This window comes from Hordeum vulgare, chromosome 3H, assembly GCF_904849725.1.
Source record: "Hordeum vulgare subsp. vulgare chromosome 3H, MorexV3_pseudomolecules_assembly, whole genome shotgun sequence".
Taxonomy (NCBI): domain Eukaryota; kingdom Viridiplantae; phylum Streptophyta; class Magnoliopsida; order Poales; family Poaceae; genus Hordeum; species Hordeum vulgare.
The window spans coordinates 6384469-6411690 of record NC_058520.1 but is presented as its reverse complement, the minus strand read 5'-3'; the positions used below and the strand labels follow the sequence as shown (position 1 = coordinate 6411690).

The following is a 27222-nucleotide window of genomic DNA, read 5'->3' as shown; positions in this document are numbered from 1 at the left end:
GCTCCCTACCGTGCAAGGCTGCGAGCCTGCGACAGCAACAATATATCTCATTGATTCAGGTTCAAAGCCACGACTGCAAGTTGAACTGAAGTATAATTGCTAATTGCATCCCTTCTGTAGTGCTCTCTTTTCTTTGGCCACCTTGCATATTTGTTGAATGTTCTTGGGATGTCATGTAAAAAGATCTGTATGCTTCGTGTAGCCCAGTCTGAGTATATGATTGAAGCATTGAAACTAGGTGAAATTGAAGCTGGCCAAGGTTTGAATCAAGAGATGGGCCTAGCAAGGCCTGGTGATACACGATGGGGATCTCACTACAAAACGGTAATGCATGTTATGTATTTGTATCCTTCAATGAGGAAAGTTCTCTTTAGGCTTGGGAAAGAAAGTAATGGGGCAGAGGCTTTAGGAGCTCAAACTATGTTGGAAGTATTTAAATCATTCGAGTTTATTTTCATGCTGCACTTGATGAATGAAATATTTGGATACACAAATGACTTGAGCAATGATTTGCAAAACAGGGATCAAGATATTGTAAATGCAATTGATCTTCTTGAGTTCACAAAGGTACAACTACAAGTTCTAAGAGAAGATGCTGGATGGAAAGAATTCCTTGAAAATGTCACTTCTTTTTGTGGGAAGCACAATGTCACATGTGTTGACATGGATGGGAAGTACAAGCCTATACAGAGAGCGTTCTGCAAAAATGCCATGAATTACCACCGGTTTCATGCTGATATGTTTTTGGGTGTCATTGATAGGAAACTTCGGGAGCTTAATAACAGGTTTGATGAGGTAAACACACACCTACTTAGATGCATGGCATCATTTAGTCCAGCCAAGTCATTTTCTTCTTTTAATAGTGATGACTTGGTTAAGCTTGCTGGATTCTATCCTCGTGATTTTGAATTTGAAGAAATGCACCAACTTCCTTTTCAATTGAATCTCTATATTAGTGATGTGAAGAATGATTAAAATTTCACAAACTTGAGAAGTCTAGCAGAGTTATCTATGATGCTTGTTAAAACAGGGAGGAATCTTTTGTATAATATTGTTTACAAACTTCTCAAATTGGTGCTAGTTCTTCCTGTTGCAACAGCCGGTGTTGAGAGGTTCTTTTCATCAATGAACTATATAAAAAACAAGCTAAGAAGCAAGATGGGGCAAAAGTACTTGAATGATTGCTTGGTCACATTTGTTGAAAGGGATTTCTTCTTGCATGTTAAGGATGAGGACATCATCACACATTTTCAAGGCATCAAGGATCGCAAAGTTATCCTGTAATTTGCAAGTTTTTATCATTTACTATTTTATATCCTCTATATATTTTAGATGTTTTCATGATATGTTGAACAATGTTTTACTTCTGTACTCTGAAGAATACCAAGTTATGATCAATATTTATGAGTATATTATATTATGTGGTATCTTTTATATAGTTCAAAACTAGTATAATATGCTTCTAGAATTGGATATACGCCCAAAAGGAAGGCCATAGACTATCAAATATATATATTTTTCAAAATTGAATACACAGTTGTTAATTCCTGGGCCCTCCCCTGCATCCTACCAACAATGAGCGAGATTTATGAGAGGCCTTAGGCCCTATCCTGATAGGAGGGACATCCCGTCGTTATAAGTCGTGATCTGCTTCTTTCCACAACCGATGTGGGACTAAACCAAACAAATACATTCCTACAGATATTGGTCATGGGGTCCTGCCTCACATACCTTCTTCTGGTAGTTCCAAATGCAAAGAGTGCCCATTTGGTTGGTCGTCAATAGCCTGCACTTCACACTGAGGAATCAAAACACAGATGCGCACACCAAGTAACTAGAAACTAGGAGGGCATAAACTCACCAAGGCTCCTTTGGATGCACATCTATGGACAACACCTGCCGGTAATTTTGGCTGATTGAATGAACATCAACGGATGGAACCACTCGGCAATGCTGACTGGCTATGATCTGAACTAATCAAAGTTAGAGAATTCCTCCCGTGTGCTAACTGATTAAGGGCCATTCTTTTAGGGCTTATGGCTGGCTGTGGAAATAAGGTGCCCTCTACCTAGCTTATTCTAGAAGCATGACCTATTTCTGTACAAGCCTGTAGTAATTAACCTAGTTGTAGTCTAAACGTACACGTGTGTCCTAATTTGGTTAGTATTGCAAACCAAGTAGGATTAGTAGTAGGCCTAGTTTAGCAATATATATACGTACCCCTGTGTAGTTTTTGTACCAGATCAGATCAAAGCAATACAGAAGTTTACCAGGCTCCAGACGAGCCTCTAGCAATACTACATCGATAGGTTTCTCGTTGAGTTACGAATCGCTGCGATCCGCCGGATACGTACGATCGCTAGCTTAGCTAGCTTTGCTAGGAATTCATCCAGCTGCTTGCTAGCTTGCACGTACGTTTGTGTAACTCCTGGGTAGTTTTGTTCTACGGTTCAAAAACCAACATTTGGTATCAGAGCCTCGACGATCTACGATCTACGATGACGGACAGCGACGCTGAGTCGGTCGAGTCCGGCAGCGGCGGTGCCAAGGCGAACAAGAACGGCGACAAGGTGAAGAAGGGCGTCAAGTCAGCAACCAGTGGTGGAGGAACGAGCGGCGCCAACGTCCAGGCGCATCGCAACATCCCCATCCAGTACCCGATGCTCAGCGACGCCAACTGCGGCGTGTGGGCGGTGAAGATGAAGATTATTCTTCGATCCCTTCGAGTGTGGGAGGCCATCACGGACGACGACGTCGACGAGGAGCGCGACAAAGGTGCCATGGCCGCCATAGCCCAGTCTGTGCCGAATTCCGTGCTGATGACATTGGCGGAGTTCGAGACGGCAAGAGAGGCGTGGAACACACTCAATGAGATGAGGATCGGAGAAGATCGCGTCACCAAGGCACGGGCACAAGTGCTGAAGCGCCAATTTCACAAGTTGCAGATGGAGGAAACTGAATCGGTGAATGACTACGCCATGCGTCTTACTACTTTGGTGGGAGAGATCCGCGCGCTTGGTGCAAAGCTCGATGAGACCGAGATCATGGAGAAGTTTTTCAGTTCAGTGACTGATAAATTCACGTACATCATCGGCACGCTCGAGAAGCTTTACGACATCGACGACATGACCATAACAAAGGCGATCGGACGATTGCAGACATGGGAAGAGAATGCTCGTGGCTGTCGGAAAGGAAAAGGAGGAGGTAATGACCAACTCATGTACTCGCGCGCAGATTGGGAGGCCCCAAGTAGCAAAGGAAGGCGTGACGGTGGCGAAGGCTCAAGCAACACGAAGGGCGATGGACAAACCGGAAAAGGCAAAGGAAAAGGCAAACCACAAGGTCGTGGTAAGGCGGGCCAATCTAAAGAGCAAAAACCACGGAACTTGGACTTGTCCGAGGTCAAGTGCTATAACTGCAATAAGATGGGTCACTTTGTGAAGGATTGTCCAAAGCCTAACAAGCGGGTGATCAAGGCAAATTTGGCAAAGCAGGAAGACGAAGGTCCAGGTCTTCTGATGGCCGAAGTTTGTGATCTCACTGAAACGGTGGTTGTGAAACCAAGTCGGAAGGTGCTACTTCATGAGGAAAAAGTGACACCAAAGTTATCCGGTGATCAGAACGTGTCATGGTATCTCGACACGGGTGCCAGTAACCACATGACGGGGTGCAAGGAGAAATTCCTCGAGCTGGAATACGATGTTGAAGGCTCGGTCAAGTTCGGTGATGGTTCGGCTGTGGAGATTTGCGGGCAAGGATCTGTCCTCTTTGAGGGTCTCACAGGCGAACATCGCATACTCACCGGAGTGTACTACATCCCACGGCTTCGCAACAACATCATCTCTATTGGGAAGCTTGACGAGAATGGATGCAAGGCGAATATCGAGAACGGAGTGATGACGATCTTCGACAACCTCCGAAATGTGCTAGCTCGTGTTAATCGCACACGGAATAGGCTATATATCCTCAACCTTGATCAATCTCAACCGGAGTGTTGGCTCGCCAAGAGTGATGATGATTCGTGGTTATGGCATGCTAGATTTGGACATATTAACTTCTACGCCTTGAAGAAGATGTCAAAGATGGAGATGGTATCCAGGATGCCAGTTATCGACCATGTTGATCGAGTATGTGACGGGTGTTTGGTTGGAAAACAGCACCGCAGGCCATTCCCTGCTCAGTCTACCTATCGTGCAAGTGATGCACTCGAGCTGCTCCATGGTGATCTATGTGGCCCTATCACCCCGGCAACTCACGCTGGAAAGAAGTATTTCTTCCTTATGGTAGACGACTACTCGAGATATATGTGGGTCATTCTCCTACGGTCTAAAGATGAGGCGTTTGAAGCGTTCAAGAAGTGGAAGGCTCCAACGGAGATGGAACACAAGCTGAAGGTTCGCGTTCTACGGACAGATCGCGGCGGAGAGTTTACGTCGAATGAGTTCAACGACTACTGCGAGAAGATTGGCATAAAGAGGTTCCTCACGGCACCTTACACGCCGCAACAGAATGGGGTCGTTGAAAGGCGCAATCGAACCGTCGTTGACATGGCAAGGAGTTTACTCAAGAGCAAGAACCTGCCGGGGACTTTTTGGGGAGAAGTTGTCTCGACGGCGGTCTATCTTCTCAACCGGGCTCCAACGAAGGCGGTGATCGGCAAGACTCCGTATGAAGCAATTTACGGACGTAAGCCGAATGTGTATCATCTACGGACATTCGGGTGCGCGGCACATGTGAAGACGGCGGAGCCGCACCTCTCAAAGCTTGCCGATCGTAGCACCAAGATGGTGTTCATCAGATACGAGAGAAGTTCTGGCACCAAGGCATACCGCTTCTATGATCCACAAACCAAGCGTCTACGGATTTCACGCGACGTCGTGTTTGAAGAAAACAAAGCGTGGAATTGGAGTGCAGCAGCCGACGGTGCTCCAAACGGTAACATATTCACGGTTGAATTTCCAACTAATGATGATCCAGGGGAGGATGTCCAGGTGGTTGGCAAGACGCCCAACCAAGGTGACCACAATGGTAGTGATCATCATGGTGCCGACACCGACGACAACGCGCATAGGTCGCAAGGAGATAGCGACAACGACGCGCACGGCACGGGTAGAGATCTCGACGACAACATCGACAACGAGGCGCATAGTGACGACGACAATCAAGATGATGGTCACGGTCACGACGACTACGCCGACGACACGGATGTCGATGACACGCCCGGGTCTCAGCTATCTTCCTCAAGTGCATCAACACCGACACAATTTGTGTCGCCTCCTTCGCAAGCCACAACGGATTCCTCAGGGCCTCGTCGCTACAAGACCCTCAAGAAAGTCTACAAGTACACAAAGCCAGTTACGCTCGAGTACTCCGGACTATGTCTGTTCGGAGTTGAGGAGCCGGCGAACTTCGTAGAGGCAAGCAAAAGTCCTAGCTGTACGCACGCCATGGACGAGGAGATGAAGGTGATTGAGAGCAATGGCACGTGGACTTTGGTAACCCGACCTCCAAACCAAAAGACGATAGGTTTGAAGTGGGTTTACAAGTTAAAGAAGGACACGGAGGGTGCCATTGTGAAGTACAAAGCAAGACTCGTTGCAAAGGGCTACGTACAACGTCAAGGAGTTGACTATGATGAGGTGTTTGCACCGGTTGCTCGAATCGGGACGGTGAGAGTGCTCCTAGCTTTGGCAGCACAAGAGGATTGGAAGGTTCATCATATGGATGTTAAATCCGCTTTCCTCAACGACGATCTCATAGAAGAAGTGTACGTGAAACAACCCCTCGGCTATGAGAAGAAAGGCGAAGAAGGGAAAGTTTACAAGCTCAAGAAGACACTTTACGGGTTGAAGCAAGCGCCAAGAGCTTGGAACTCAAAGTTAGACCGAAGTCTGGTCTCGCTCGGGTTCAAGAGATGTCCCCTCGAGCACGCAGTCTATACAAAGAACTCCAAAGGCTCAAACCTGCTAGTCGGAGTTTATGCCGACGATCTGATTACCACCGGAGATAGCGTACAAGAAATTGAACATTTCAAGGCGCAAATGAAGAACAAGTTTAGCATGAGTGATCTGGGATTACTCAGCTATTACTTGGGCATCGAAGTGAAGCAAAGCTCCGGAGAGATTTCCCTATGTCAATCGGCCTACGCGGTCAAGTTATTGGAAAAGTGTGGCATGTCAGATTGCTACGAGACACAAGTTTCAATGGAACAACGTCACAAGTTGAGCAAGCGTAGCTCAAATCCGCCGGTGGACACCACAATGTATCGAAGCGTTGTGGGCAGCCTAAGATACTTGGTGCATACCCGACCTGACTTGGCTTATTCAGTCGGGATCGTGAGTCGTTTCATGGAGAATCCGACAATCGAGCACATGAGCGCGGTCAATCAAATTCTACGCTATGTGAAAGGCATCATTAATCTTGGTTGCACGTACAAGTGCTGAAGTGCTATGAGAAGATCGCGTCACCAAGGCACGGGCACAAGTGCTGAAGCGCCAATTTCACAAGTTGCAGATGGAGGAAACTGAATCGGTGAATGACTACGCCATGCGTCTTACTACTTTGGTGGGAGAGATCCGCGCGCTTGGTGCAAAGCTCGATGAGACCGAGATCGTGGAGAAGTTTTTCAGTTCAGTGACTGATAAATTCACGTACATCATCGGCACGCTCGAGCAGCTTTACGACATCGACGACATGACCATAACAGAGGCGATCGGACGATTGCGTACATGGGAAGAGAATGCTCGTGGCTGTCGGAAAGGCAAAGGAGGAGGTAATGACCAACTCATGTACTCGCGCGCAGATTGGGAGGCCCCAAGTAGCAAAGGAAGGCGTGACGGTGGCGAAGGCTCAAGCAACACGAAGGGCGATGGACAAACCGAAAAAGGCAAAGAAAAAGGCAAACCACAAGGTCGTGGTAAGGCGGGCCAATCTAAAGAGCAGAAACCACTTGACCTCGGACAAGTCCAAGTTCCGTGGGAGAGGTTGTGGTAAGGCGAGCCAAACTAAAGAGCAGAAACCACGTGCATTAATTTTGGTTGCACGTACAAAAAGGGAAAGGAATGATTGATCCTTCGTGGATATTCAGATAGCGACATGGCAGGTGATGTTGATGACCGAAAGAGCACAACGGGCATGGTTTTCTACCTTGGCCCGAATCCGATTAGCTAGAATTCTCAGAAGCAAAAGGTGGTGGCACTGTCTTCATGCGAGGCAGAATACATAGCGGCAAGCACGGCAGCTTGTCAAGCAGTTTGGCTGAGAAGACTCCTAGCTATTCTTGCAAAGCGGGAGGTGCAGAAGGTGTTATTGAAGATCGACAACCAAGCTGCAATCTCATTGTGCAAAAATCCGGTTCATCACGAAAGGAGCAAGCACATAGATACCCGGTTCCATCACATCTGGGAGTGCGTTGAGGAAGGGATGATAGAAGTTCTGCACGTGAATACGAAGGACCAGCTTGCCGATATTTTCACCAAGTCCCTTGGTCGACAGAAGTTCATCGAGATGAGGAAGAAAGTCGGAGTGCAAGCAATGAAGACACATCAACAAGGTTAAGGAGGTGAATGTAGTAATTAACCTAGTTGTAGTCTAAACGTACACGTGTGTCCTAATTTGGTTAGTATTGCAAACCGAGTAGGATTAGTAGTAGGCCTAGTTTAGCAATATATATACGTATACCCCTGTGTAGTTTTTGTACCAGATCAACCAGAGCAAAGTAATACAGAGTATTTCCTCTATCTAGCTTAAATCGCTGAGTTAAGTTCCGAGCTGTTGAGACGATCGATCGTTCCGCTCGCTAGTACTCGCCGAAGTCAACGTAGGGCTGTTCGTACAAGAATCCATCCACGTAATTGCTTGCTAGCTTAACTAGCTTGCACGAATCGTGTGCGGGGGGATTTAATCAGCGTTCTAAATCCAACAAAGCCTACTAGTTAACCCTTAATTAGTAGGATTCTAAAAGAAATTATAGGTTGGACTTCTAGAATAAGCTTGAAAGGGGCAAGGTTATTTCCACAACCATCCACAAGCCCCAAAAGAACTGGCGCTAAGCAGCTATAGCATGCAACTCCAATCTGAGCAACTGAAGAAGATATAACACTGAATTAAGTAACCTGATTAGAGATAGTCTCTTCCGATGAGTCACAAACAACAGGGAGCATCATCTCTTGCACCTCATGATCGGGGTTCCCAAAAAGGACTGCGGCAGAGTCTGCGTCGAGATTCTTGAGTTCCTTCTCATGCGTTGTTGTGCAGATGAGGGTCAAAAACTCGTCGCTATTTGATGGTAGCTGCTTTGTCTGCTCGTGCACTACCACGTTGATAGTGTAGGTGCACTTTGGCGGTACAATACCGCAAAGCGGCAACTCTGTATGGTACCTCCCTGGGTTATCCGTGAGGAGCCTGAAGGCGATACACTCATCCTTGTTGTTTGTTAGGCACAACAGGCGGGAAATCAACCTTGTGGAAGGGAGAGGGAAGCAGAGACGCTGGGGTTGCACGCTCAACAATAAGATGGGACCGACTCCTGGCTAAACAAGGGAAACATGCGATTATATACAGTGGCAGAGTGAGAGATTCAAGGATGAGGAGGAGCAACCAAGGCAAGCAATGCAACATGATGGGTCAAGCAATATTAGTACACATATTTTCCTTATAGAGTTCAAAGTCTAAAACCTAGCATATATGTACATAAGTGAAATCATCTGTGTAGACCCGCGATTGTATGGTGATTGTTTGATTACCTAACCCCCTCTTGGTTTTGCCGATCCTGGGATTCTGGGGGCTAGGGAAACAGAATATTGGATGCCCTTTTTCAGACCTCACCGAAAAAATATTATTTACTTCAATTTCCAAGTGAAAAGAATACTGGTACCCCTCAAAATAAATGTTAAAATAATATCAACGCATTCTAAACTTTAGTATAGATAAGATTAATATATAGGTAAGAAAACACTGAGTTACACGCCGGAGAAGATTCAGTAATGCATGTTATTGACGACACATATTACATTTGGAGCAGTGTAATGGCCACAAGGAGAAAGAACAACACATAACAAGGTGTGGGTGCAAGCTTGCCAAGGTAATATAAGAGACAAATGAGATTTCTACTATATATTTGTTGCGAAGGCAAAACCCTACGGAGTGTGGAAGGTGAGAACCAAGTTGCACATATTCTTGCCAAAAAAATAGTAAAGCTAATTGTACTTATGCCTATTTGATATGAAATCCTAGGTTTTATGTCGATAATTCAAAATGGTGATGGGCTCATTTGCACCCGATGAACAGTAAAATCAAACAACAAATAGCAGAAAGAAAAACTAAATTATTTTCATCCAAGATTCTCAAATGCATGATGTCGGTGCAAAATTTGGGGCGGGTGTTTGAACATTCGAGGAGCTCGTGATACGACATTAGAGGAGCTCGTGGCAAATAGGAAAAAAATCGGCTCGGAAGTGGCGTTTTCCCAGAATTTGTCTTTTTTATCATGATCTTCTCGAATGTCCAAACTTCACCAAATTTTGCACGGACATCACGTGCAGGGGTATCTTGCACGCCAAAAAATTATTTTTTCTTCTTCTTCTATTTTTCTTATTTTTGTGTTTTTACTGTTCATCCTCGAGCTTATTTGAGCCCGGATGCAGATTAGCCGTGTCTGTTTTATCTGTGTCTCAGCGCGATGAAAAATTCTTTCAGCGGCAGGCAACTTAAGTTTGTTGCACATATTCTATATCCCAATACAACATAAACTGGAGGCATGTAGGAGGCATTTAAGTCGGTTTATCTTCATTTCTAATATCGTGGATGATTTCATACTTGGAGCACCATTGCACGAAGCAGCCAGTGAGCAACATGTAATCTAGCATTCTCCTACTCATAAAAGCACATCAATCATTGGGTACCCACCCTGAAATTAAGCAATATCACATGACTTAAGGCACAAGATGCAATTCACGTACATTCCATCTTTGATGGGACTATATATAAATTGTGAAAGCAAAGTACTATTTTCCCCCTTCTCACTCAGTAAACAATTTTAATGATCCGTAAACTTTTGTGAGGAGAGGATGACCGAAGCAATACACTTGTTAACTAAATGGAGCAAAAATGGGTACAAGGTTTAGGTTTTGAAGATGCATACCTTGTTTAATGCTCTGCCTATATATGGATTGTTCAGTGTATTGACAATTTCCCGTATAGATGGCCTGTCCTGTCTGTTGTCCTCGACACACCATAACGCAATCTGGAGGCATACTCTGAGTTGACCAATGCAAGTGACATCCAGTGATGTATACTTTGATGCTATGTATTCATCCGTCCACTTTTGACGTACCTATCAGATTTGAATACGGTGTTTAAGGGACCGAGTAAAAGAAGATACAACAAAGTTCCACAGAAAATATATCACCATTCTTCAAAGTTTGAACAAGATTTGACTTACATTCGCAGAATGGCTACTATCCATGGTTTGTCGAGCATGAGAGCTGTCCTTCTCTCCTGTTGCGATATCCATTATTAAGAGACCTAAGCTGTATATGTTTGATTGGAATGAAATAGTGTATCTGTTTATGTATTCTGGAGCCTTGTACCGACTGAAACACATTAAAATCAACATACAAATCATTAAGTGACTGAAAAAATGCAACTTATTTTTATTAGTGTAAGAAAAATATATACTGAGATTACTTTATTTCCGGATCATATTCTGTGCCCTCTGGGGATAGTCCTTCAAACAAATCTGATAGACCAATATCTGAAAGTTTTGGTACCAATTTTTTGTCTAATAGTATGTTCTCAGGAGTAAGAGGCAGATGACTGATAGGCTTGTTTAACTCAGTATGTAAGAAATGCAACGCCTCACAAATGGCCAAAATTATCTTGAAGCGCATATTCCACTCAAGTTGACAAGAATCACCTACATAAAAAAATAGAAGAAACTGGTGGTTTAAAACATGTAAAACTCTCATTTACAGTTATCCCATTCTTTAAACAAGACAAGGCTTGCCATTTCCATTGGTTCAGAAGAATGTGGGAGTGCTAGTTAATTCGTGGAAAACCAGACAAAAAAGTTACAATCACGCCCAAAGAACAACCGTCATCGAACATGACAGCACAGGGCACCATCAGCCAACCTGGCTAGTAACACATCTCCACACGCACACAAAGAGAAGAGAACGTCTACCTAAGCTGCTGACAAGCGTCATCGTCATCACCCATCACCCTTGATCGAGTAACTCCAATTTCATTGCAGGCGACCATCAACGAATTGATGATCAGCACAATCACACGAATCCCATGTGGCCCATGCAAAACAATTGACCACACCCGTAAAAATTATAGACAACTCCTACTTTGATGACTAACTTCAAAGGAGAAATATGCCCGGCTTGCACCGATTGAGACTCCCACACACGACCACCCTTCCCATGTCAACTCGCTCGCTGTCGAGGCTTGCTCCATGGCAGCTCTGACTCGACAACAAATGGCAAAGCACAAAAGGCTCATCAGACATGTAGGTAGAGTCGACTACCTAAATCTACGACGCAACCCATTCAAGGTCATCATCATTTTGAAACAAATCGACATGCCAAATGGATCAAGGGCAGCCTCCCTGAGATTCCCCACTAGTCCCACCCACCAATATTAACTCCAAATAGGATGCCACTAAGGGGAGTGTGATGCACAAGCACCACCATCGTTACATCCTCAAGATGATCTAAGATTTTCCCAGCGTTGTCGGATGGCAGGACGAGCACAACACCTCAATGACGCCTTCGAGAAGGAATCGATGACTTTGAGCATGACTGCTGCCTACCAAGGCTAGTGGCAGAGATCAAAGTCTTTACCCAGTGATGTTTCGCAATCCTCGCACCTGCTCTGAGTCCAAGTCCAGCCAAACCACCTATCTGCTACCAGCTCACCATCTCCACAAAAAACCACTTTGTCAGTCACCTACATGAGATCTGCAACCCTTCATACAAACTCTCTACAACGCAAATATAATGGGTCCAACGCAGCGCCTTGCATGGTCGGTATCACACCACACCAAGTTGCATCCACATGCATAGCAGGGGCTCACCGCAACACCGAACTAGAGGCTACAAATTCATTCCGCTCTCTCATAATCTGAAGAAGATTGGACAGCTAAGATGTCTCTGTGTGTGTTGGAGGGGGGGGGGGCTAGAACGAGACAAACAACGACGAGAACGCCCACCGGCGCCACCAGAGGTTGTAAACTAGATTGCTAATTATGTTCTTCAACAGAAATTCCCATCAAAGGTTGTGCATGATGTCTCTAGAAGGTCATTTGAATATTATCAGCTTATGATCATGGTTTCCTACGTGTTTCTGCAATGCATACTCGGTTTCTAGAAGGGGTGCTAGCCTGAAACTCAAAATATTTAGCAAATTAATGAAAGACCGCAGATAATCACTGCGGAGACGCGAAGGATTTGCGCAGGCCATATGTCGAAGATAGATAGATCTCTATTCTTCACGATGGAGTGGAAGGAGCTTGCCTGTTTTATGTTATTTTACCTAGGAGAGAGTAATAAGTTCTACCTATGAAAGAATAGTATGTGCTTGCTAAGAGAGATGACCTTTTGTAGTTTATGGCATTGTGTAGTAATGGTTAACTTGTCATGAGTTGTTAGATGATTAAGATGATGACAAGTTGTTACGTGACTAAGGATGATGAGTTATTAGATGATACATATTAGATTAAAGTGGATGGGTGCAAGTGATCAAGTTGAATTAGTAGAAATCCCTTTATTCGACACTTGTGTGTCGTCGTAATATCATATTTTTCTACTAACCCAACATAATCACTTGCACCCATCCACTTTAATCTAAATGTTGTTTCTTGCACAATTATTATTGATGTTCTATATTAATATGTATAACCGTGTATAAATATAAAATAAAGAAATATACGCAATTGGTAGTGGCGAGGAGAACATAACTTTGTTGTTAATAGTTAGCAGTAGCAGCGAGGGCTTGGAACTGTGCCACTGATACGTTTATTACGAGTAGCGCATGTCCGGCCAACGCTACTGCTAACTATTAGTTGTAGCGTCTTAGTAGTAGAGAGGTCACTCACGTTATTGATACGGAAAAAATCCACGCTACTGCTAGCTTTTCTCTAAGAGTGATATCTAAGTTCATATTTTTGACTTTTAAATGTTTGATGAGATCAAACAGGTCATCACTACCAATTTATTTCTTAGAACATGATAGACCGATCGAGGTCCTACCTGGATCCTGTTTTAAACCTGAATCAACATATATGATTCACTATGCAATTTAATCAAAGTAATATGGAAAACTCTATCCTTCAACCGGCGGATCTGCGCGATCCATCCACCACATGCTCGTCCGTTCGATCCCGTCATCGCAATCGTCTTGACTTTTTCTGAAACTGGAGCGTTGTTTCCGCAACTGGAGCGTTGTTTCGGAAAACTACCCAGTCCATGTCTCCGCCTCCGCCTCGGCCCGACAACCCTCGCCGCCGCCGGCCTGCTACGGCTCGCCGCCCTCCGCCGTCGGCCTCCGGCGTCGGCCTGCCCGCGGCCTCGCGTGCCCTCCGTCGCCGCCCCTGCCTCGGCTCCGCCTCGGCTCCGGCGACCTCGCCCGCCGCCTGCTTGTTGCCGCTCAGCCTCGCCGGAGCTGCCGCCGTTGCCATGGCCTTCCCCGCCCTGCTCCCGGCCCCGTCGGCGAGCTCCTGCGACCACGGGGCAGCCGCCTCGCCTCACGCGGCCAGGGGGCAGCCGCCTCGCCTCACGCGGCCAGGGCCAGCCGCCGTCGCCCACACCACCGGAGTGCTGCGGCGTCCCAGCCCGCTCTCGGCTCCGCCGTAGCCCCTCGGCCACGCCGGCGAGCTCCCGCAACCAGGGGGCTAGACGCCTCGCCGCCCGTCGCCCCGCACCGCCGTAGCGCGGCCCCATCCCAGCCCGCTGCAAAAAATTCTTCCGCAACAGCACCCATGTTTGCAGAAAGACGAACATTTTTTTTCCTGAAACAAGCAATTGTTTCTGAAACTCGACCGTTGTTTCAGTATTTAATGGATCCAAAGTTTATTTTTTGCAACAAAGCGATTGTTTCTGAAACTCGAACGTCGTTTCAGGAATTAAATCAGGAGCGGATCGGACGGCTATGGGCGAGATCGAACGGCTGTGGAGGTGATGGATTTTTAGTAAATATCCACCGGTGGATTGGTAGCAGCCCCAAGTAATATAGAACATATGTCGAATTATCTTACCATAAATATATTGGTCAAGGCTTCTATTTGGCACATACTCGTACAATAGCAAAGTTTCTACCTTGCATGTCACAATATATCTCCCGTCATGCTTCACAGCTTCCCTCTTCTTTTCGTTGCAATAGCCGAGTAACCGTACTATATTTTTGTGTTTGATCTCCATGAGCTTTCCAACTTCATTCTGAAACTCCTTATCTGGAATATCCTTTTTACTTGCCCTAAACCTCTTCACCCGAGTCTCTTCTCCAGAGTTAAGTATACCCTGCTTAACTTCACTTATCAGTAAATGTATGCATGGCAATACAGATGAGATATAGTTAACTTACTAAGAAAAGAGCAGAAGTATATACCTTAAAAATTGTCGCAGATGCGCATTCAGAAACTATTCGGTCCTTTGAAAAATCATTAGTAATTTCTCGTAGAAACTCGAACGATAGTTCACATGTGCGAATGTGTGAATCTTCCGGTTCTGATAAAACAAATAAGCTATAGCAGTTCACACTAGCAAAATCTTCACACTAGCAATACTGGAAATTGAGAGAACATCTACATCTAGCACCAACCTGGTGAAGGCATCTGAGGAGTGTCTATCTCCTGGATGTCTATCGGCAACCATAAGTCCGTTGTAGAATTGGCAGACATACACTCCACTTCAAAACCAGAATCCGATGTAAAACAGGCAGGAATATAATTGAGATGCTGGGGGCTAAGTTCCTCCTCTTCGAAAAAAGGGGCAGGCATATAATTGAGATGCTGGGGGCTAAGTTCCTCCTTTTCGAAAAAAGGGGCAGGCATATAATTGACAGATATACGTTCTACATCGCACGTATAAGGTACCACTGTCCTTCGTACTGGAATCAGCTTACTGACAATATGATTCAGCGAAGGCCTATTAAGTCGCTCAGGATCCATACATCGTAGTGCGATCTCAATACAAGTTCTTACTTGTTTGCAATCTTCAAGCCATGGATACCGTGGTATCTCCTCAAACCTTTTCCTCCAGTTGTCCTGTACCTTCAAAATCAAGCAGGCAGGAAGCACTAATAGGGATAATATACAAGTATCACTGTCTCCACCGAACGCACAGAGTATAGCTAGCTTAGAGCATCTCTAGCACACCCTGTATAATGCCCCGATCTGTAAAATAACTGTCAAAATACGGGCCTACGCGAAAAAAGTTGCCCGATCAAACCCCGCAAATGCGTCGGACCCGTAAATATTTTTACAGGACGCGGTAAAAAGCTCCTTCCGATCTGCAAAAACCACAGTTTTCGCGTCCGCTTCTACGGTGCCCTGTATCGAGAGAAAACAGTTGACAGGAGCACAACTGTCATGAAAACTTCCGCGTCTGTCATCCACGTCCACTGTGCGCCGCCCCGGACATCGCCCTGCCCGTCCCCAGACGCCGACCGCCCGTCCTTGGATGCCAGCCGCCCTGCTCGTCCTGGCCAGATTCGGCGTCGGCGACGGAAGCTAGCTAACTAGCTCCTGACTCCTGGATGGATTTGAGGACCGGAGCGTGGATGGATTCGTGGACGGATTCGTGGATGAAGCTAGCTCCTAGATGGTTCATGGACGGAGCCAGCTAGCTCCTTGATGGATTCGTGGACGAAGGAGCTAGCTATCTAGCTAGCTCTTGGATGGATTCGTGGACGGAGGAGCAAGCTAGCTCCTAGATGGATTCAGGGTCGGTGACTCCGTATTTAGCCGTTTCATACGGTCGCTTTTAGGAACGAAATTAGTTGACCATGGACACAGGCGAGAGGAAGAAGAAGATGTGGGGAAAAATATAAGCGAAAATTCGATTTACAGTTTAAGTTTAAGGGGTCTGTTCGGTCGTAACTCGAATCGACGCGTAAAAGAGCATCTTCTACAAATATCTTTTTTTACAGGTCCGTTTTGTGAGGTATGGCTCTGCCCTCGTCCGTGCCGGTCCAAAAAGTCGTTTTTTCGCGAACTGTAAACATTTTTTACAGGTTGACGTTATATGGGGTCTGCTAGAGATGCTCTTAGGTGTCTAAGTTCGTCCTATATTTTTTTTAGAAAAGGAGGATTACCTTCGGCTACTGCACCAGAGCGATGCATACGGTCCCTTTATTAATTAACTTTACTAAGTTCACCCTAGATGATATACTAAACTCTACAAATTTATAAATATTAGAACGATTTCTCTTAATATTAATATGATTAAAGGGTTCTTACATGCTCAATACATTCCTTGTCATTCATGTAAGAAATGTTCCAGTAGTCCATTGGTTCTGTCAATATCTTCATAATTGTAACCCCTAAGCTAAAGATGTCAAACTCTCTTGAGATAACTTGATTGTCTATGAACTCCCTTGGTATGTATCCACTGCATTAAATCATTATCATATAAACCATAAAGCGAGATTGTGAGTGTAAATAATTAAAACCAGTATGCTTACATTGTCCCTAACTGAGTTGCCTCTCTGATGCATTCTTCGACCAGTAGCCTTGATAATCCAAAATCCGCAATTTTCGGTATCATTTTCGCATCTAGCAATATATTACCAGGCTTTATATCCAAATGCACAACGGAAACTTCATGAATATATTTCAAACCCTCACACATCCCGTTGATTATCTGGAACCGTGTGTACCAACTATGTCCAGTATATTTTTCTGCAAGCACACAATGGGAAGTCGAATTGTAAGAATCACATTTTGATTACATGCTGACCAACGTACCTGTAATGAATCACCGACACCAACATACCACGAAGATAGTCACTAAGGGGTCCGTTGGGTAGGAACTCGAGGCAGAGTGCCCTATGTATTTCTTCGGCAATTATTGTTTTCCCTTTGTACTCTGCAAATACATGCTCTGTTTCATCACAGAAGCCCACTAGCCGCACGATATTATGATGCTTGAGCCTCTTAAGGTGTTCGTATTCGTTTTGGAATAGCTTCTCGTCAATCCCAATCCTGAATGGAAGTTTCTTTACGGCAATCACTTTTCCATCGAACTCTCCCTGTTCAGAGTTATGCTCTATAATTTGATAAAGTACAGTGCAAAGTATGATATATAGTACTATCTGCGCAATAAGATTGGGGTGTGGGGATAGAGATACCCTGTAAACTTCTGAAGATGCACCGCTGCCAAGTTTGTCGGCGAAGTTGTTTGTGACCTCCTTTAAGGATTGGAATGTCAGTTTCACTGGCAAGTCACTTTCATGGTATCGTTGCTTATTCTTCATGGCACACATTGATTCATTTGCAAAATTCCTTCCGGGCAAGAGCATGTGCGCCTGCAACAGGCCTTACACGAAGCAGCACGATCAACAGGTATAGCTTGCTTAGCCTCTTCCTCTCACCATTTCCAAGCCTTTTAACTGTGCAGAAACACTGGCCAATATAAAAAGGAGTATGGTATATATAGATTATGCATACTCGAGAGCTATCTAGACAACAAATTACCACAACACTGGGCAATATAAACATGACGTGGCTCAATGAAGAAGACGTAACTATAGCGAATTATATTCGGATTGGAATAAGTGCATTATGTTAGGCTATATGAAACACTAGAAACGATATGATTTTTAATGGCAAGAACTTTAATAATTTTTTGCAGGTTATTTACAGAACCATGGCTTGGATCCGTACATGGTTACTCACTCCTGCGAACTTCAGGGAGCTTATGGATATTTGGTGCAACCGGTGGAAGACAGTCGTACATGCTATCTTTAACCGATTTGGATGGCGAGCTAATACTATGCTAGGTGTATCTCTATTATTAAAAAAGAATTTGCCGTCATGATGGTACGACCACCTCTACTGATTCCCCACCTGGCAATCGATACCCCGCCCCACTCCCTCGCACAATCCAACCTACCGTGTCCGCCGCTCCCCACGTTTTCTTCTAAAAAATAGAAGAAAAAAACAGAAACATACACCCCACGTCCCACTCCTCCACCCCCCCCCCCCTCCCTTCCTCTCGATCTCGTTTTTCTCCTTGCTCCCAGAAAATTCGCCGCCGCCGCCCCTCCCTCTACCTCCATCTTCTGCCGCCCTGTCATGGACCTTATGCCATGGCCGCCTCCTTTTGCCATGCCCGCAAGGTAGACATGGTCGGGACCTGCACCGCAGGTCTAGGAGAGGGCATGGGATCTGCGGCGGTGGAGGCGACTATGGAAGGTGCTTGCAAGAATACCGCCGTCCCTTGATCTCCACCGCTGTGGCGGCGTTGGGATTGCGCACACTACCCATGAGTCGTCATCACCATGCCTCCAAATCCGGCCGCTGTGAAATATAAAAGCATTTAAATTACTATTTTAGTAATCTAAATATTTTTATATTATACTCCCTCCGTTCCTAAATATAAGTCTTTTAAGCGATTTCACTAAGGATCTACATACGAAGCAAAATGATTGAATATATACTCTAAAGTATGTCTATATACATCCGTATGTAGTTTACTAAATCTCTACAAAGACTTATATTTAGGAACGGAGGGAGTAGTTTATAAAGGGAGTAAAACTGTACTTGCATGTGTGTGAGAAACAGACATGTAGTTACGCCTAGATGGAGCAACGAAACTAGCCCGAGAGCGACAAAGGTGCAATTGCGCTAGATTGATGTGGTTGAACCAGTACGTAGTTGCGACATATAGCCATATGGTTGTGTGCAATTCTAGTTATTACTCACACGTGCAGAAAAAATAAAAGAAAAAATCTTAAAATGGAAAAAAAAAATCTTCACGAATCATTATGAACATACGGTGGTTTAGTATTTCTTAATCTATTAATGAAACTCCATGGGCACTAGCACCCATGGTTTTATTGATATAGAAGAAGCATCCCTCATGAGAAACCATAAATTCGTCCCCGACGTGGATCGAACCCTGGTTGCTGGAGACGCCACTGCGCTCCCTTGCCACTAGGCTACAGCCTAGTTCTCGTATTTCTTAATCTATTGAGATATAGCAATCCGGAAAGGAAAAAAAAAGCACCGCTCTACGCCGGCGCACCGGTGCGAGCGTTCCCGCCGGTTGATAGCCGTCAGATCTGGCATCTCGTCCCCGCTCTGCGTCGGCGCACAGCCCCACGTGCCTCCGACCTCCTGCCGCACAAGCACACCATCCCTCTCCCCCCGTCGTCGTCGTCGATGCTCGTGCGTGCACAGGCTTGTCTCTCCAAACTTCGGTTTGAAGCTTTTTTCATTTTGGTTGAAACTTTTTCCATGTCGCTTGAAGCTTTTTCCACAACGGTTGAAGTTTTTTTCCATGTCGCTTGAAGCTTTTTGCTGGTTGTAGCAAAAATGACAGGCTTTTCTCGTTGGTCTGTGGTTGAAGCTTTTCAAACATATGGTTGAAGCTTTTGTCTCAACGATTGCAGCTTTTTGTGTTTCGCTCTCGTCGGTTGAAGCTTTTTCTAGCCGGTTGAAACTTTTTTCATCACCGGTTGCAGCATTCGCGGTTTACGTGGTGGGTCGTCCTTGATTCCCCTCGTCTCTGGTTGAAGCTTTCGACAATGCCGGTTGTAGCATTTTTGATCGCCGGTTTAAAGCTTTTTTCGTCGCCGGTTGCAACATTGTCGTCTCTGTCATAGCTTTTTCGTCTCGAACACCGATGGCATCCGATGCGACTCCATGACGGTCGGCGGGATGAGATCCAACAGGGGAGGCACGCCGGCTTGAAGGAACACCGTGGATCTGCCTGACGAAGGCAGGGACCGGTGACGTCGACGGCAACAGCGCAGGAGCGCGCGCGGGGGGGGGGGGGGGGGGGGGGTACGCGAGGGGGCGATGGCGGCATGTGCAAAAGGGAACGCGTGATCCGCGCAGGTCGAACGGACACGGTGCGTCCGGTCGAAACGGTTCGACCGACGTTTCCAAAAACAAAACAAAAAAATGGGGAAGCCTGAGAAGTTCCTCCAGTTTGCAGTATCACTCACTACAAAGCAATCACCCCATACAAATCGAACGCATGACCTTCCCCGAGAGAGCAAGAATAATCCCGGGAACAGCGACTGCAATTCCAAATCAACCAACCGGATCGAGTAAAACGCCGAGATAGTAAATTGGGCATGCATGGGTGATGGTCTGATGCATGCATGCTTACCTTGATCCTCCGTCTCCACAGGGTGCGTGCAAGTGTGCAATGGATGGCGGCTACGTACGGGCAGTGAGGGACACGTACGCGCGGGCGTCCCAGCTGGGCCTCGGGAAGGAGAAGCCGTGTGGACGAGGCGGCGGGCGGAGGAGGTGCCGTCGACGATGGCAGCGGCGGGCGGCGGTGAGTTTGGCTCGAGGGCGTTGCAAGGGAGCACGGGCGGGGATAAGAGGTGGGCAGGGCACACATGCAATCAATCATTCTGCATGGTTGGGCGATTATGGTTGCATAAGTCGTCAGTGTTCACATTGAAATGCCGGTAAGACATCCCATTCCTAGCAGATAACCATCACGCTATAGGTTGGAGCAGATCCTCCGCATCGCTCAACTGTGCAAAAACTAAGAAAAATTAAGAGCTCCTGCAAAAACTGGCCTCCTAGCTAGGTCCCAGTAGTAACTATCAAGCTATATAGGTCTCCTGTGCCTAGTCGCCTCCATTGCCTAATTTCAACCTTTCAGTTCCCACTTAACATCGATCATAGCCGGAAGAATGGACGGAAGTTTTACATCAGGAACAAATGAAACTTAGCCTGAGTTTGAAATAGGGAACCATTTTCTAAGCACTTTTGTAGTAGAAAGACTCAAATAAAGATCTTTTTTCCTCATCTTGCTATGTTGTTCAACATTGGAGTTATCATGGATTGGAAATTATTGTGAACTTGTTGGCACCCTATAATATATATTACATTGTGTGGACTTCAATTCTTGCAACATATGGTCCTATATAATTAATTAAACTATACTAGCCACACCTAATCAGCATAGTTCCCACAACACTAGCTAGAACACATGGAACCTTCTTCGTAGCAATATGTGGATTTTCTCTAAAAAAAACAATATGTGGATTTGTTTCTAGGCCTTCTTTAATTCATAGGATAGAAATACCACGGGAATAAAAAATTCTAGGGAGTAAGATGACATGTATCTTAATTTCTATAAGAAAGGAGATGACTTGCATTTGATGCAGACGGAGACACCCAAAGCAAAACAAACTGTACGTACCCGTCGTACTATTTATATTGCAGCACCACGCTCCATACCGTTGAGCCTCATCACGCACGCTTGAGACAAAGAAACTTGGCAAAGTTGGCATCCGTTGGACCTCATGTATGCTCGGCACGAGACACGGTGTTAAGTAAACTGTTGGCTGAGTTAATGGTTGAGGTGGATGGAACGAACCAACTTGGCCTCTTGTCCCACGAATTCTAAGAAAAAAGGAAAAAACCTTGGTATTCCACAAGTGCCAGTTATGGACCAACAGACGCGAGACCGCGACAGATGATGGATCGCTCATGTGTTTGGTTCCCTCCCTCGTGCATCTCGTTTCGCAGCCACCGTGAGCATTGAGCAAAGCAACACAAGTGAGAAGTGAGAAGGGGTCATCGTCACCACCCCGGTCATCCTGGCCCCTGGGACCTGGGTTATGAGTTATGACACGACGGCTCCAACGAGCTTTGGTGACACCGCCGCCATGTCGCACCACGGCGACCATCCGTCGAGTGCAGCATGTTCACACCGCCGCTGCTCTGCCCCAATGGAGCACTGTCATCTTTTTTTCTTTTTGAGACAATAGAGCACTGCCATCTATTGTCACCATGCCGAGACGACGCAGTCCAGACTTAAATCTGGACATGGGCAGCCCGACCCAAAATTACCGGGTCAGGCTGGGCTTGTCACTCATGCCGAACAACAGATCTAACATTTTTGAGCCGGGCTCAGGTTCTAGAGTCCAGCCTGGGTATATGAAAAGTAATACAACTAGCAGGGATATAGAGGCCGACATCCAGTAGCCCACTAACTATCTATCATTCTCCCGAACCCACCTAACCTAGCATGATACCATAACCACAATCTTTCAGTCCGGGATTCTTTGCAGGAGACAGGTGCTTGGAAAGAAAAAGTATGGTCTGATGTAAAAAACTGAAAAATTAAAGTAAAATGAAAGATGCATCTCCACTAGAGTTTTTATTTTTTATACTTCAACGAAGTCCACTAAGGTAGCTTGCATTGTAGAGAAAAAATCAATATAGATGTCTCAAACTATTTTTTATCATGGAGTCACAATTGTTCATGCCATAACCTAGCCGCCACCTTCCGCCATTCCCCACCCATCACGCGCACCCCCGCCCTCCTCCTCCCGTAGCGGCGACGAGTACCCTGGATGACGACGGCGCACACCTGACACCTCTCACCATGGACGGCGGCGACATGCATCTGGGACGTTGTCGGGCCTATTCTTAGGGCCTACATCCCGGAGATCGAACCCTGGACGTCAGAGTTCCATCGAGTTTCACTAGTAGAAAAAGGGGCTTCCGTCCCAACTCAATTTACACATTAGTCCCGGTTCCATTACGAACCGGGACTAATGTTAGCATTAGTCCCGGTTCGAATGGCAAGGGCGTCGGTCGGTCATTAGTCCCGGTTCAAAAGGGACCTTTAGTCTCGGTTCGTGTCTCGAACCGGGACTAAAGGTCTACCCTTTAGTCCCGGTTCAAGACCTTTAGTCCGGTTCGAGACACGAACCGGGACTAAAGGGATTTTGTATTTTTATTTTTTCCTGTTTTTAAATTTTATTTCTGTTTGTAGTTTCTGTTTTAAATTTCTTATATCTTTTAGGATTTTTTTTTAGTGATTCTTTTTGCATTAGATTCAAAATTTTGTCTAGTTTCTGTTTGTGCAATTAGTTTTAAAATTTGAATGGTTTAAATTTTAATTTGTTCAAATTTGCTTCAAACCCAAATTGTGAATAACTTGAGTTTACAAATAGTTTTTAATTTAATTCTTTTTTCTCCTAATCATTTGTTAGATTGTTATCACAGTAAGATTTATTTGGTTATTTTTAGAATAATTTAAATTTGGATTTTAATTAAAACAATATTGTTTTGCTTATATGGTTGTTTTAGTCATTTAATTGTTGTTTTTTATTATTTTTAGTTAGTACTTTCTGTAGATTTTAACATGTTATAGTATGCTGCATAAAATGCATTTGTAGCAGATGGGTTTTCGTCTGAAACCTTGATATTTCAAAGGATGATCCAGTTTGTACACGAGGTGCATCCAGTTTTATCGTAACTCTCTCAACTTTTTAGCACATGCCATGTGGGTGAAACTATGATACCATGCCAACTTTCAACCTTTTCAGAGTTCATTTGTAGTGCTTTTCAATTTCAGGGTCAATTATCTCAAAAAAGTAAGTAAATGCATGAAAAATACCAAATGAAGTCAGAAAATATTGAAAATTTATGATGTGGCTTTAAATGGTGTATTTTAAACACACAAAAGGTATGGAGTTCAAATAAGTTCAAAAAAATGAAATCCCTTTGCAATAGATGAGTTTTCCTTCCAAACCCTGATACTTCGAAAGAGATTGTTCATTTTGTACACGAAGTGCATCCAGTTTTTGATGTAGCCCTCTCAACTTTTTAGCACATGCTATGTGGGAGAAATGATGATACGATGCCAAGTTTCAACCTTTTCAGAGTTCATTTGTCGGGCTTTTCAATTTCAAGGTCATTTAGGTCAAAAAATCATTAAATGCATGAAAAATAGCAAATGAAGTTATAAAGGGTCGAAATTTAGGATGTGGTTTTGAATGGTTTATATTGAATGCACAAAATGCATAAAATGTCTGAAGTTGAAATAAGTAAAAAAGTAAAATATCTTTCTAGTAGATGGGTTTTCGTCCGAAACCGTGATACTTCGAAGGAGATGGTCCAGTTTGTACACAAAGTGCATCCAGTTTTTGTCGTAACCCTCTCAACTTTTTAGCACAAGCTATGTGGATGAAATGATGATACATGCCAAGTTTCAACATTTTCAGAGTTCATTATAGTTCTTTTCAATTTCAGGGTCATTTAGCTCAACATAGCAAATAAAGTTAGAAAGGGTTAACTCTGGCTTGGTTAACCTTAGTTGTGATTCTGGTGAGGACGGTGCTAGCAAATGTAGTCGACGGGTATGATTGGACTCTTGGCTAAAGGGGGATTCTGAAATTTTCAAACTCTACCCTCCCTGGACCGTCTTTTTTAGTTTTGTAGAAAATAAACAAAAATGCTAAAATCTTCAAAAAATAAAATACTTTGAGATGTAGTTAGGTTTCAGTGCCTAGTTGGTATACAAATTTTGAGATATGAATTTTGATCGTTTTTTTCAAAACAGGGGAAAATGTAAAACGGCCATAACTTTTGCATACGACGTAAAAAAAGTTTAATATATAAAAAAACTAGAGAAAATTGGGCATCGATTTCACCGGGGCTTGCCCGGTGAAGTTTTCTCAGATGCTCAAAATTCCAAATGTAAAAAAAGTTATGGCAAAAAAAAGTTTTTTCCACAAAAATAAGAAAAAATAATTTTATTTAAAATCTTTAGGTTGTTTTCATTGAAATTCACTATTGTTATCACTTATTTTGTTTATTTTAATAATTTTTTGAAATTCAAAAAATTAAATCATGTAACATGACATCAAACCCTAGGTTGTTTAGGATTGATAGCTTACTATTGTCAGGAGAACAACAAGGGCAGACTTGGCAACTAGGGGCGATAGAACCAGGAAGTTAAGCGTGCTCGGGCTGAAGCAGTGAAAGGATGGGTGACCGGTCGAGAAGTTAGATGGTTTGAAATGAGTAATCTACGCTAGAGCAGTGAGGATAGGTGATTAGAGATTAAATTGTCAAATAAATCGTATTCACCGTCCAGCTCGGTAAGCTCGTGCTGCTCCTCATCGCATTACTGGTAGACTGATTTGTGTACATGGTTCTCATTGTCGATGGTCTGTTCTCATGGTTAATGATCTATGCATAAATGTATTTGATGATTTAAGCGTTTATCCGTGCAATCAGTTGTGCAAGTCATGTATAGGACTGATCTAGTAGGCTCTGTAAGGTCATGATGTTAGACTGATTTGTAAACCTTTGTTGTATTTAGGTGTAGATTATGGATGCATGCAGAGGCCGGGGCGATGCCTCCTTTTCGAAAAAAAAATTAGGTGTAGATGATGGCGAAGAAGGCCTAACGGTTGTGCTTACTTCGACTCTGGCGGCTCCAACTCATTCAGTTTCTCATGTACGTGTTGCTGCTCGCATCACTGCTCCTGCTGTTACAATAATCCGAGGCACTCCGTCGATCATCCGAGGACCAAGCAATCACACGAGCACGACACCGAGATTTGTTAACGAGGTTCATCGATATGGCTACATCTCCGGGACATTGACTATGGTCAGGAAAAGAATGAACTACAAGTTGCAAGGTGGAGTCACATGGAGTCTTTGGAGTAGCCGCGGTGTTCATGGATAGGCTCAAATCCAATGTACATGGAAGTTTGACGCACAGATGAATTCAAGGTGGTGGAAAATATTCGCCAAGGTGGAGTTTGTTAGAGTTGTGTCGAATATTGTGTACACGGTAGGTTACAATTGGACTCTGAGTAGTATTGTGTTTAGACAAGATATGGGGTCGTGTCCTAATAGGACACTTGTATCCTAGGCCTTTCATATATAACGGCGCTAGACACACGATGTAACATATGCCAACATAATAACACGGGCGTGCAGGGGGAGCCGGCGGTGTGTGCCGGCGCCCGGGCGGCCAGGGTGCGGTATTGTGACGGTGTCACGGGGAGGAGCGCCTGTAGTCATGCCCCGGGGATGTAGCCATATCGGTGAACCTCGTTAACAAATTTTGGTGTCGTGCTCGTGTGATTGCTTGATCCTCGGATGATTGACGGTGTGCCTCGGATTTATTCTAACAAGTGGTATCAGAGCAAGGTTCGAGACTGTGCGGAAGTTGATTTAGAGGAGAAGGAAAGCTCGACGTTGATCGATGTTGTCCGCATGGTTCGACGGGCAGGAAATTGATCTGGAGGTGTCAGCAAATATAGATAGCAATCAAAAGCAGCAGGAAGCGGTAGATTGCACGGAAACAACGATCGCAAATTGGTGCTCGAGGGCGTCTCGGAGGACGGCGGCGACTCAGATTGATTCCACGTGGAACGCTCGAAGGTACAACGGCCAAGGCCCTGGCGGTAGCGCGTGGTCCAGTGGGGCACGTAAGGCTAAGGTAGAATGGTAGGCCGGGTGGGTATGCACGAGCAGGCCGCGTCTCATGATCCAAGCGAAGCAACAATGCCTAATAGGCTAGCCTGACCAAGGTTGTTGGCTAGCATGAGGCAAGGCTCAACAGGAGGACGTGTTGCATGCAAGGATATGGTGCTGAGACGTGCAAGTACGAGTTAGCTAGGCGAAGCGCGCAGGACAGCTTGACGGCGTGAGATTTGTTTTGGAAACAAAAGGAGGGCCGAGTCCTCATACGGCATGACAGACACAAGGCAGGAGTTGATCGTATTGGAAAGGAAAAATCCATCACGTTGATATCCATTGGAATTAGCAAGAGGCGTTGACAAGGTAATTGCTAGCATCCGGAGTTGAGGCCAATGTTAACTTTCACAAGGTCAGCCGTATGAAGAATCATGACGTCATCAGGCATCAGGTTTTGAGGTGGAGATGTTTGACGCGACTGAAAACCTTGGGTTACGACAGACAACGATGAAAGATTTGTTGGCGCAACAGAGATATTTAAAAGCATTGCGGGAAGTCAAGCCAGCTAAGATGGAATTATCATGTTACACATGGAAATTCGGGAAGGACGATTTGGGAGCCTGGAGTGTGTCGTGCAGTCGAACGAGTTCGGCTGGGTTGGACTGAAAAGTCTGACGGATCGACGCGAGTCGGTTGGTATAGAATACGGTGGTAGGATCGGCGAGACGACATAGGAGCGTGATGCTGATGGTGACTGACTTCTGGGCGTGGAAACACGCGACGCAGGCTCTAGTGCTTGT

At 45.0% G+C, this 27222-nt stretch overlaps 1 protein-coding gene across 6 annotated transcripts in view; it reads right to left on the bottom strand.

Annotated features, from left to right (window-relative positions):
• LOC123442429 overlaps nt 1-20595 on the bottom strand; it is a 39449-nt gene extending 18854 nt beyond the window's left edge. Inside the window, exons 1-14 of one of the 6 annotated variants that reach the window (XM_045118473.1) lie at nt 20340-20595; nt 17350-17610; nt 16995-17250; nt 16684-16900; nt 16460-16610; nt 14821-15265; nt 14608-14726; nt 14258-14519; nt 10687-10915; nt 10442-10592; nt 10142-10333; nt 8115-8531; nt 1862-1968; nt 1732-1786 (exon numbers count right to left, since the gene is read on the bottom strand). In XM_045118473.1, the coding sequence (XP_044974408.1) occupies nt 1732-1786; nt 1862-1968; nt 8115-8531; nt 10142-10333; nt 10442-10592; nt 10687-10915; nt 14258-14519; nt 14608-14726; nt 14821-15265; nt 16460-16610; nt 16684-16900; nt 16995-17250; nt 17350-17520 (2772 nt within the window). In that variant the 5' untranslated portion in view covers nt 17521-17610; nt 20340-20595. Of the gene's footprint in view, nt 1-1731; nt 1787-1861; nt 1969-8114; nt 8532-10141; nt 10334-10441; nt 10593-10686; nt 10916-14257; nt 14520-14607; nt 14727-14820; nt 15272-16459; nt 16611-16683; nt 16901-16994; nt 17251-17349; nt 17611-20339 lie in introns of those variants that run through there. The other 5 variants (XM_045118475.1, XM_045118472.1, XM_045118476.1 and 2 more) reach the window with 5 other exon arrangements.
• Between the last annotated feature and the right edge of the window lie 6627 nt (nt 20596-27222).